Here is a 12,171-nt window from a genome sequence, read left to right as displayed (position 1 = left end):
CTTCTTTTTTTTTTTTTTTCTCTTTTCTCGGAAAAACCAACGAGGCAAAGTTGAGCACGAAACAAATGCTTGATTCGGAGGTTACTTGAGGTGCCCTACGACTTTGTAATTGACTTGTTTGCGATTCAAGCAATAATTAAGAAGTTCACTAATTAAAAGCAATTAATTCATACTTCGTGATGAAAGAAATATGCTGGCTGTAAGTACACCCGACTACGGCTACTATGCAGTCGGTACGATTTCTCTAGAGGTCTTGGTTTTTTTTTTTTTTTTTTTTTTAAATATTGGTCCAAGTGAACTGGGACACCCGGTAGATACATAGCCATCGGAAAGTCGGCGAAGTATGCGGACGCATTAAAAGAGCTCCCTTCTCCCCATTTCCTGTCACGATGATGCCAAAGCGAACCATCTATGCGAACTCGAGTACCAGCACCTTACTTACTCGCATGGGCGTGCACGTGGAAGGTGATGGCGTTCGTCTCGAGATGCCAGGCGACTTGTATCGCGTCGGCGATGATGGTCTCGCAGTTGGCGAACTGCAACGGGTCGCTGGGTGCTTGCTGAAGCCTTACCTGGGCTTGTCGCGACTGGAATGAAGTTGAAAGTACGATAAACGGAACCTATGGTGAGCGCAGGGAACGAAGTACTACACGTTATTTTTTTATTATTATTGCGATAGCAGTTATAGGCACACTGAAGGCGAATTTTCGCCGTCGTCGTCGTCATCGTGTGATGCTCCGTGTAAAGTCCAAGCGCGATAAGATCAGATCGCGCCCCGCGCGCCGTGTGCAGTGGGGGCGAGGGAAAGCTTGCGAGGGTGAGTCGAGAACAATGGTGGTTACACGCCGCCCAGTGCTACAGGTCACGTCTCCTCCCAATGGCCTCCGAGATTCGCGCGAACTGGCAGGCATAGAGCTAATATAACCAACTCCAGAGGAAAAGCCCCAGTATTGAAAACGGGAACGGCAAGGGCTCTGCCATGTTGCTACCCTATGCAGGCGCGCATGCGCAGACGACGAGATGCGATTCAGACGAGGCGCGCAAGCAACGCGATCCCGAGCCTCCGTCAGTATGGTAGCGCCATCTAGTTAAGGCGCCTGCAAACGCAAGCTTTAGTACACTAACTCTATGCTGGCAGGTTTTCCTCCGGCCGGTCCCATTCGCACAGAGAGAGCGTCATTTCAGTGGTGGGCGTGGCCGGCTTTTTCTCCGTGACCGCGGTGCTCGCACCCGAGGGCTTTTCATGAGTCGAGGAGGCTTTCGCGCGCTTCGGTACTGTTGCTGAGGCTTGGATGAGGCGAGAAAAACTGGATTTTGCACTGCTATATGATTCCTTAATGATTAGGAAATTATGGCTCAATGTGTAAGAGGGGCAACGCGCGTGCTTGCGGCTATACAGGGTGTTTCAGCGAACACTTTCAAAATTGATTTGAGGTTGCCTGTAGCAGATAACCCAATTATAGTTAATGAGGTGGTCTACTCGAAGAGGCGGACATTACTTGCACAAACAATTGAAATGCATAATCGACGAATTAACAAAATTCACTAATTAAGTGTTTAACTAATTACTTGATGGCCCACATTGCAATTTACAAATTGTAGCCGTGCAGTTCGCAAGGCGGATACACTTAGAATTAATTCTCAGGATGACACCAGTTTCGAGATATTAATTCCCGAACTTTGCGGAGAAATGCATTGGCGTTCCAGTTAGCTTCTTAACAAAATGTCGCTTTATGCATTGAAGCACCAGATTAACTGGAAAATATTCATGATGGCAAATATTCATGATGAAGTGTCACTAAAAGTGGAAACACACAATGAATGTTTCAGCCAAGGTACAGCAAGCTATATAAAAAAATCCAACAGAAATTAAAAGAAATTGCGTAGGCTGTACCGAGGAAACAGCCACAGTGGGGTACGTGAAGAATCTTGTGCGTGCTGCTTAGGATGTATGGGCACTAGGGTACACAAATGACACTTATTAACGCATAATAACACTTACACGCTTAACTTGTGATTCAGCTATAGTTACGCTAGCCAGCGGTATTTGGTCAATTGGCCAAATACCGGGCGTTCTGGCATGATCGGCAGTTACATCACGCCAGAACGCGCGGTAGGTTTTAATGCTCCTGCTCCGCAAGCAGAGCTACGGCAGGGCAGCCGACCGAGTGCTGCATCGCTTAAAAACTACCGGGAACCAAACATTCCCGGCCAGTTACGCTGAGTCGCGGAGGCTCAGAGGTCACGTGTTGGGCCAATACTGCGAGGGAGAAAGCGAAGGGAATGGGGCCTCCACGGAGAGTTCGCTTGACAAGGCGCGACGTAATGCTCAATCCTGGTTTATTTCCTTGCTCCATTCTTTAACCAATCGCTAAAACAAGAATTTCCTTCACAGCCGTCACGTGCTTGACTCATTGTGTTCATTCGGTCAAAGCAACGCACTGGTTATAAAACACGCAGTAGTGGAAGGCTCCGGATTATTTTTAAGCACTTTGGACTCTCTACCTTGTACCCAAAGATCCGTACACGAGCGATTCAGCATTCCAACCTCGTCGAAATGTGAACACCGCCCCACCCCGTGACCGGATAAGCAGCTATACTTCAGGATCACTTCGTGCTAAGCAGCAGAACGTCATAGCCTAGGGGGAAGTCACGTGCTTCCATCTCGATGATGCATATAAAGTCCTAATTTCATTCTGCCGCACAAAAAAAAATTTTTTTTCTTATCCTTCATCCGTATATACCAGTATAGAGTGGAACCTCGACTTCCTTCTCTTCGCATGCACTGAAGACGTAACATTGTTCAAAGCATATGTTACTGGCTCAGTTTTGCCGCTACGCGCTGAAACAGCTGAAACAGCCGCTCGTATATGGCACATTTGAGAAAATGGTGACGTAACCGATACTCACTCTTTCCTTCAGCCATTCAGTGTCGGCGGGGACGTTGAGACCCTTGGGTATCCTGACCGCTATGAGGGGCTTGGAACAGCTGATGCAGTAGACGGAAAACCAGTCAATGTCGTCCACGGACAAGTTTCCGGGTAGCGTGAGACGCAAGTTTTCGTCCACGTGCTCTCTCAGCCTTCGGGTTCTGTGGCGAAAGCGAAGGAAAACGAAACTATAGCGACGACGTATACATCCGGTCTTCAAAGCCTCCTAGTCATAGGAACCTCCCTGAATTCGCGTCGACTATGTTGCGCCGCTTCCTGAGCGGTTGAAAAGGGTTCGAAAATTTCGTTCAGTCAAACTTTCTGAAGAGTAACGCTGCAGCTTTAAATACACGTCCACGCTAAGTTTTCATATATCTGGAAAACAGAGCTCACTTGTCCTCTGTGCGGGCGTAATTCAAATTCAAATACTTTCACCGAAATGGCTTCAATGGCTTCAGCTGCGTACAGAAAGTGAAGAAGAGTCTCACAACGGTACCTCTCCCCCTCGTGTTGAATCAGGGTCCCTTGAGAGACAGGTTCACTTTCCTTGCCAGCAATGAAAAATGCGTCTGAAAAAAAAAAGCTACCGGGTTTTCGCATAAAGGGCGACGAAGTTGCGGCGATAATCGTGATACAGGTGTGACCGAAATGTACGCACAGACGCCAAAATTAGCGAATATTATTTGATAGCAAACACGCTCCTAGTGTAACCCCCATACCACGCAGCCAATGCACAAAGTTTAACAGCGTCGAGCCGTCATAAACGGCGCTTATTCGATTGGTTGCTTTCCACGAAAAACTGCAGGGCAATACGAGAGTCAGTGACCTGCGCTATCACTTAGACAACTTCAAAACGAAATCTTATTCTTACCGTAGCTTTGTTTTCAGTCTAGAGGTGGGCGAATATCAACTTTCTTGTATACGAATCGAATACGGACGGTAAATATCGAATATCAAATTGAACATGGAATGGTCAAACGGAGATGACATAGATTTGCCGCAGAAATACCTATATTCGTAAAATTAGGTACCACGCCTGCACTGACTAGTGCAAAAAAAAAAAAATGAACAGCTAACTATCAGGGGCAAAGGAGCGAGTTTAAATACGAGATCATTATCGCCATTAAAAAAACTGCACAAGTAGCCTCTCAACAACATTAGAGTCTGGTCGCAAACAAGCTTTCCCAGAAAGAATGCCGTGTGCCTAAATTTCGAAAAATCTCTAATGAAATTGTTGACGAAAAAAGACCAGAATGGTTGTAAAAAGAAAGCCCGAGGAAGGATTCTGACACGCGTTACTCTGACAAGCGATGACTCTGACACACGTTAATCTTCTTAGCAAGCTAAGGAAGCTTAGCTTGCTATGACATCGCGGTAGTCACGAACACCACCGGTGCCCGGCTATCCGCGGAAGTTATACCTCGTCGGGGTGACGTCACTGAGGAACGCGGGAATACTCGAAACTGCACACGGCGATGTCACGAAAGTGGTGCTTTGCAATGCGGCTACGACTCGGAGCGCGAACCGAGACCAAAGGTTGCAAAAGACACCAGGGAAGCGTTTGGCCCCGTGAGGGCAGATCCCAGAAGAGGCGAGTCTGCGCGCAAGTGGAGAGGGCGCACGCGATATAGGAGGAGGAGCAGTTGATGGCATGCAGTAAGGAAAAACGAAACTACGAAATAGCGTGACAGGATAATTTTGAAGCCTAGTCATAAAAAAAAAAGTATAAAGGAAAGAAGCATGGGAAATAGGTCCTCGCCCCGTGATAGGCAAACGTAAATTTCTAGCCGCCGAGAAGGCTGAACGGTGGAGAAAAAGTAGAGCAGGTGGCAAGGGCCAATCGTGACGATGGCATCACTAAGAGCTACCGCCTTGCAGGGCCGACTTGCCAAGGGCCAACGCACAGATATGCCACAAAGGAAGGGAGGGGCGGCTTCAGAGGAGGTTGAATGCACTCTCCTCATGCTTTCCCCTCCTCCACGACTAACAGCCCCCCCCCCCCCCCCCCTCACACACACACACACACGCACAGGCAGGCAAACTGGAACTTAGACGAATATACTGCATACAGTCGCAGTAAAGACGAGCGATTCTCTGAGCTCTCGTGAACCTCGCGATGCAAATCTCGCGATTCAAATTTTGGGCGTTCGACACACACTAACCTGGCGCCGAGGCGTCGTAGAAAAAGTGGTTAAGGCCTATCGTCTTCCGGTCCTCCACGACTACGGCCTCGGCGAAGACGTGCTCACCGCCGATGCGTGCCGCCACTTTCACTGGTTTCGGGTAGTCGAAGTCGGCTGGTATGTCCACGCGTCCGAGGGTTGTCTGTGACGCAGCGCCCACAACATCAAATTTAGCGTACAAGTTACGCAAGGTTTTATGGCGCAAAAGCAACTAAGTCTATGATGCGCAGGAAATGGCAGAATATAAAGCGAGCACCAGCCCAAGTACAAGGTCAGGCTGGTGCTCATAACACAACAAAGAGCAATATGTATTGGTCCGAATAATTATTTTCATTTTTAGTTATCGCAAAAAGAAGAGACACAATTACGTATACGAACTCAAAATAATATTGCACAGCGGCCGCTGTAGGGTTCATTATTTGGCGTAATGCACATTATCAGTTTCATTACACGACGTATCATCCGGTCCCCTGCTTATGCGTACATCGCGAGCAGCTCTAAACTGAAGGACGTTTAAGCGGATGATCACTGCTATAACTTTTGTATGGTATCAGGGATGCTATACTTCTCTGACCCACAGTGTGCAGCTTTGAGAGAGGAAATCGCAATTGAATTGAATCCATTATGAATCTAATGATAATTGAATTCATAATCTCACAATAACGTACGGTAACTAAATGTACCTAAAGTCAAGCATCCACGTCAGGACAAAGAAATACAGGACTTGCACAAATCGCAAGATGCCACTTATACGTAGGTTCAGATGCCTCACCTTGGCTCCTGCAGAATACACGCCGAACCACTTGAAATCCGTTATCAATTTGCCAGCGGGCAAGCGAAGCAATATCGTCTGGTTATGATATGCCTGGAGACGACCCTCGCTAGATAAAGAGAGAGAAAGAGAAACAAAAAAGCTTATTCTGGGGCCTGTAAGTCCTCGGTTGCCATAGTATAGCTGGCACGAAGAATGCCGGATACCGAATGAGTGAAAAACAGATTACCAACTGAAGTTTGTTTAGAGCATAACGAGTTGGAAAGAACATGAGTAAGAAGAGAAAGAGAATAAAAATAAGAAAGGCATGCTTCGGTAATGAGACGCAGGTTTCTGAATCCCTCCCCTGCCCGTATACAGACACATCCGTCAACGCTTCATCTACTGCAATTCGGAATGTACACCTATGAGCAAAAGTATATGGACCACAGGCTCGCCGAAAGAAACTGAATTGCTTCGTATAATTGAGACGAAGAAATTGAAATCGACGAGTGCACTGGATAGTTCGCGATGCCATGATTGGATTGCAGTTCTCAATTTAATAAATAAATTATGGGGTTTTACGTGCCACAAAAACCACGATTTGATTATGGGGCAGGCCGTAGTTGGGGACTCCGGAATAATCTGGACCACCTTGGGGTTCTTTAACGTGCACCTAAATCTAAGTACACGGGTGTTCTTCTCTTTCGCCCCTATCGAAATGCGGCCGCCGTGGCCGGGATTCAATCCCGCGACCTCATGCTTAGCAGCCCCCAACACCATATAGCCACTAATCAACAACGGTGGGTTCTTCCTCAATTTCAAGTTCATTCATGGGCTGGGAAGAAAACTGGCTTTATCGCGGCATCACTGGTCCGTATACATTTTTGGTCGCAGGAGTTCAAGTGTTCAAAAAGCTCGCAGCAGTGCTTGAGGTTCTGAGGGCCACAAGTGCAGCACCACCTCAAGGCCTCAAAATTCTTGCAAATAAGTTCGAAGTTAGAAACAAAGGCCACAGCCTCTGCATTGCGACAGCGCTGATGAGAAGCTGTGTATGTGTGTTTATCGGCGTAGGCGAAAATGCACAGTCAACACAGTCTTGCGTCGAAAATGCTTTCTTTAAAGTCTTAAATTATGGAAAACCCTAGCAAAACTTGAACGTCGATATAACGAAGCGGTGTCTACCTGTTAAATTCATTTCTCACAATCGAGCCTGATCCGTCTGGCTTGTCCGCGGTACCGACGAAAAAGTTGGATTCTGCATGGTAAAAAGAAAAAAAAAACGTAAGAAATCTTTGGAAGTGCCTCTTACGCAGACCTGCAAAAGAGGGTGAAGCACGACTCTGTGCAAAGAAAACCTGCCCGAGTACCCCCCCCCCCCCCCCCCTCTTCCCCAAGTCTGCCGTTGCAGTCGCTGCCGCGTCGTTCGCTAACTATTAGCACGAACTTTTTATATCTTGTAATGTGCACAGAATAAAGCCCAAATGCCTATGTAATATAAGGACTGCGGTTCTAAATAATAAGTATGGAGTAATTTGTGACAACCGACTTAGGTGCAGAAATTGGATTGAATCCATCTCTAGTGCCAAGGTTTGACTGCCAGTTCGCGCCATGTACTGTTCTTCGCGTCTTTCTGTGCTAACTAAAGATAATGATCCCTACTTGAATCGCGAACAGAATGCTCGATTCTATCACTACAAATGATGGCATCTTCATTTGCACCAACATCTTACGATGCGTTCTGGATGGCCATCGGTCCCTTTAGGGCCTGCGATTTAGCGTCCAGGCCGAGACTTTCTTTGTATACACCGATACTAACGATGAGTATCCGATAATTGCAGAGTACAATTAACAGATCAGCTCACGATCATCGAACGTGCGTTCGTCGTGCGCGTACCCGGCGCTTGTCCGTCGTAGCTGAAGTCCTGCAGCACCAGCGTGTCTGGAGAGGCAGCGTACACCGTCCCTCGGACGCCGTGCAAACCGATGTCGAGGTTGCCCAGCGGTCGGCCAAGGTACCGAACGCCCGACCCGTTCCCCACGGTGTTTTCACCACGTGTGGGCGAGGGAGGAGTGGCAGCATTCGCAGCAGCCCAGTAAGACGGCGTTACAGATTCTAGAAAGCAAACGAGCGTATACGAGGTGATATTGCAGCTGAGGTTGAGAGAAAGAAGCTGCACTGGCTGTTGTTCGAGGTGCCATTCTGGATATCGGCATATCGTCAAATTCTGTAATGGCGGCATTTCGAGCCAATACGAGAGGTCGCAGCAGCCCGCTGGACCAATCGGAGCTTACAAGATGGCGAATTCGACAATATGGCGGCGTTCGCCGTTCAGAGTATCACCCTCGGTTCCCCCGGGAGTGCTACTCTGAACTCTTCGGTGGCGGGCTAGCAGGCGCGCGTCTATCCTTTCTGTCTAGCCTCGCACGTCACTGGGAGGTTCATATCTTTGTGCAAATATATTATTATTATTATTATTATTATTATTATTATTATTATTATTATTATTATTATTATTATTATAAACTCGGCACACAAGGAGCGCGACTCGCCCATGGCGCCCTCTCTGAGTGGTCGTCTGCTCGACGCTGCGTAATTGAACGGACATTGGAGTTTAAATATATCTAAGATCACCACGAAAGGTAGTGATCGATTAGGATTTCATTTGTATACAAAAACGACAAAACTGGTAACATTATCGGCGAATTTCAGCTAGGTGGTAATAAAAAATGTCACAGTTTCGCCCTAAGGGCGAAGCAATGAATGCGATAGCAACACAGCAATCTCATACGAAGTAAGGTGAGCGGCTTTGGTAGCAACAACACGCAGAACTGTTGTCGACGCCATCGGCGTTTTGCCCGCGTTAGCTCTAAATGCGTGCGGCGTTGGTGACTGTTGCTGGAGCCTCTCATATAAATAGGCACTTGGTGCCGCAGCTAAACGTCGCGTCCCTTCCTTCCCCCTCCCCCACGGCCTCTCGCGCGTCTGAAGAAGGCGCGTTTGCTCTACATATATGGTGATTGTAAAGGAGAAACGAGACGCCTAATTCTGCAGCGCTTAAGCGAGCACGGCGCAGAACGCGCGTTTGTTCTCCGCCGTGCGTTCACTCCCCGTGAAAGACGCGCCCCTCGCGCCCTTTCACTCGCACATACAGCGTTCGGCGCGCGGCGACGATTTCATCTCCAAATGACGTCATACGGAACCTCACGGCGACGGCGACGGCGACGGCGACGCCGACGGCAGAAATCTGCTTTTGAGTGTCCATATAATTGCTATCGCAATAAAACTTCAGGACTCTTCGTCTTCTTTCTGGGGTTTTACGTGCCAAAACCAGTTCTGATTATGAGGCACGCCGTAGTGGAGGGCTCCGGAATAACTTTGACCACCTGGGGTTCTTTAACGTGCACTACAACACAAGCACACAGGCGTTTTTGCATTTCGCCTCCATCGAAATGCGGCCGCCGGGGCCGGGATTCGATCCCACGACCTCATGCTCAGCAGCGCAACGCCTTAGCTGACTGAGCCACCCCAGCGGGTGGCTCAGGACTCAGCTGGGTAGTCTAATTACGTCAAAGGTAATCCCCTCTGGGTGGTCGTCTTCACGACGCTGTGTAACTGAACGGACATTGCAGTTTAAAAAGAGATCTAATTTCGGCACGAAATGTAGCTGATCAATTAGGATTTCATTAGTATACAAAAAAGACAAAACTTGGTAAACTTGGTGAATTTCTTCTGTTTCTTTTTTTTTTTTTAGCAGAGATTCAAATTTGTCTACCATGACGTCTCGCGTACACAATGTCCCGCATTAGCGGCGGAATTCGGCCGCGTCCGCCCGTTGCAGGGACATAAACTGATTTATGGTTTCTCTTTGGACTGATAAAGTATATTCTTTCAGGACGTTTTTTTTTTTTTTTTTTTTCTTTAACTTCGAAATAAAATAGGCTTGATTATAGCAGAGAAAATAAAGGTCAGAGCCTCGCTTCGTGAATTTCGCACCGAAATCCCAGCGCCGTTATAGGTGAGGCGTAAACTCGTAAAGGCTCATGGGAAACGCCGTCTGCTCAGCGCTTCCGGTTCAACCGCTGACGGTTCAGGCACACGATTCTCCGTTCGCGGGGCCGGTCGCGCTTGCTCTCTGTGCACTTTCATCACAAGGTATCGCCCTCGCTGTAAATATCTAGAGCCCGTGACGGTCGCGTCGATGACTGACCATTATATCTGAGCATAGGCAGTTTCTAGCCTATATATTTTTTCTAGCCGAATCGACTGTACACGTGAATTAGGTATACGTTATTAGGTATGACGAATCGCACTTTCTTGTTCTCAAGTGAATTCTGTTCGTGCCAACGACAGAACTCACCACAGCTTCGCTAGCTTCCATCTGCACAGTAGTGGAATAGTGATATGATTTTTTTACTTATTAAATCTAAGTTTCACTAGGCTGATTTGATCAAACATGCATGGTTTAGTAGTGGAGGCGTTACAGGCGGGCAGGAGGTTCCAATCCATAACTTTTTCTTGGTACGAATGTCTTGGAACAACATTTAAGTGAATACCTGGCATATATAGTATAGCGACCTTAATTTAATGCTCGATGCAAGATGAGCAAGGTGTAGTGGGAGGATTTAAAAGGCGTAGACCGTAATTCTTCTCGTATATTTTGTTAAAGGTGCACAAGACGAGAAACACTATCCTAACGATCACAAAGCTGCAATATTACTTATAAAGAGACGTTGAAAGCAAATAAAGACAGACTCAAACGTGCGCGGAAGTGAACTGCAGTCGACGAACGCTTCTAGCATACCTCACGTTCCATATCTTACATAACTATCACAAAGTGTCCCAAACATAAGGGGTATACTGCAGCTTTAATCGCATTAAAATGTGTTATAAATTTCTCTAGGCTTTTATAACAAATGTTTTGGTGAGGTTGCAGGAAGAGATACTACTTTAAAACATCGTTAAACCATGCCGACCGCATGGTGAACGTGTGGTTATTAAGCATGTTCCATGAATTTTATCAGTAACGTGGACAGCAAGTTATTTTAGAAAACAACACAATCATGATAAACGTCGCAAAACCTATAAAGGTTAGCTGTAAAATGATATAAAATTCATAGTATGTCATACAAACTTGTCCAAGCATCTACGTTATCAGTGGTATAAAAGTTCGAATAGCTAAACGTGTGGAAGGTTTTTTTTTTTTTTTTAAAGGAAAGTCAAGGTTCTTAGCTGTGCGGCGCTTGCCCAACGCGATTTATCAAGGACTACGAAAGGCAAACACGTTAGTGTATAGGACGGGCTCTAGCACAAATCACTCTAGCTCATTCACGATTGAAATGTTACAAGATCGCTCACATTGTTGATCCGAACAGAATTCACTTGAGAACAAGAAAGTGCGACTCGTCATTCAAGTAAGCCCGCGACTGTGACAGCACGCATACCTAATTCACATGTTCGGTCGATTCGGCTAGGAAAAAATATTTTAAATGACTGCCTATGCTCAGATATAATTGTCAGTCATCGATGCTACCGTCACGGGCTCTAGATATTTGCAGCGTGGGCGATACCTTGTGATGAAAGTGCACAGAGAGCAAGCGCGACCGGCCCCGCGAACGGGAGATCGCGCGCCGGAACCGTCAGCGGTTGAACCGGAAGCGCCGAGCAGACAACGTTTCCCATGAGCCTTTACGAGTTTACGCCTCACCTATACGTGAGCATGGCGCAACGGATTTTCAAATTTTTCATGTATGGGTCGTTGTCCCTCAATAAAAAAAAATCCTTTATGCTTGCTAAGTTCAGTATTTAGTTCTTTCAGCTAGAATAAAATAAAATTCGCCTTCGCCGATAAAAATATAACTAGGCTCGAGCAGGCACTGTCAAAATTCATGACGTCACGGCTAGAGCTGGAGCTGGAAAAGTTTCAAAGTGGCGTACAGTCACCAATCCTTCGTTTTAGAGTCTATTCTGTCTTGCCAAGCCTGTTCTTATGGTAAGAGTTGCTATTTGATATTGTAGAAGGGTCATATCTTACAGCTAAAATGATTATTATCTTCAGTATTCCTTTAAATATGTCTACAAGGAAGCATAAGAACGCAGCTGGGAAGTTCTCACTACCATGGGAGCAGGGTCATGCCCTTGGAGGGCGTCATAAACGGTGAAGAAAACCGGAAAGGTGCGCATCCGATGCTCAAAGTTATCTAAATGCGGAAAGCAGGCGAAAGCTGCATACAAATGTCTTGTAATCTTTCTCATTGTTCCAATAAAACTGATCTTTTTTTTTCTGAATGGATATGCACTGTGCAG

General features: G+C 46.7%; 1 protein-coding gene across 1 annotated transcript in view; it reads right to left on the bottom strand.

Annotated features, from left to right (window-relative positions):
* The window catches only part of LOC119457682 (uncharacterized), a 79,207-nt gene that overhangs the window by 32,576 nt on the left and 34,460 nt on the right, over positions 1–12,171 (bottom strand). The window contains exons 15-21 of the mRNA XM_049670938.1: positions 7,762–7,980; positions 7,050–7,122; positions 5,886–5,994; positions 5,093–5,255; positions 3,427–3,499; positions 2,911–3,091; positions 443–587 (exon numbers count right to left, since the gene is read on the bottom strand). Of these exons, the coding sequence (XP_049526895.1) occupies positions 443–587; positions 2,911–3,091; positions 3,427–3,499; positions 5,093–5,255; positions 5,886–5,994; positions 7,050–7,122; positions 7,762–7,980 (963 nt within the window). The remainder of the gene's footprint in view (positions 1–442; positions 588–2,910; positions 3,092–3,426; positions 3,500–5,092; positions 5,256–5,885; positions 5,995–7,049; positions 7,123–7,761; positions 7,981–12,171) is intronic.

Source organism: Dermacentor silvarum, chromosome 7 (assembly GCF_013339745.2).
Source record: "Dermacentor silvarum isolate Dsil-2018 chromosome 7, BIME_Dsil_1.4, whole genome shotgun sequence".
Taxonomy (NCBI): Eukaryota; Metazoa; Arthropoda; class Arachnida; order Ixodida; family Ixodidae; genus Dermacentor; species Dermacentor silvarum.
The sequence above is the reverse complement of the archived record's forward strand: the minus strand, read 5'-3'. Positions and strand labels throughout refer to the sequence as shown.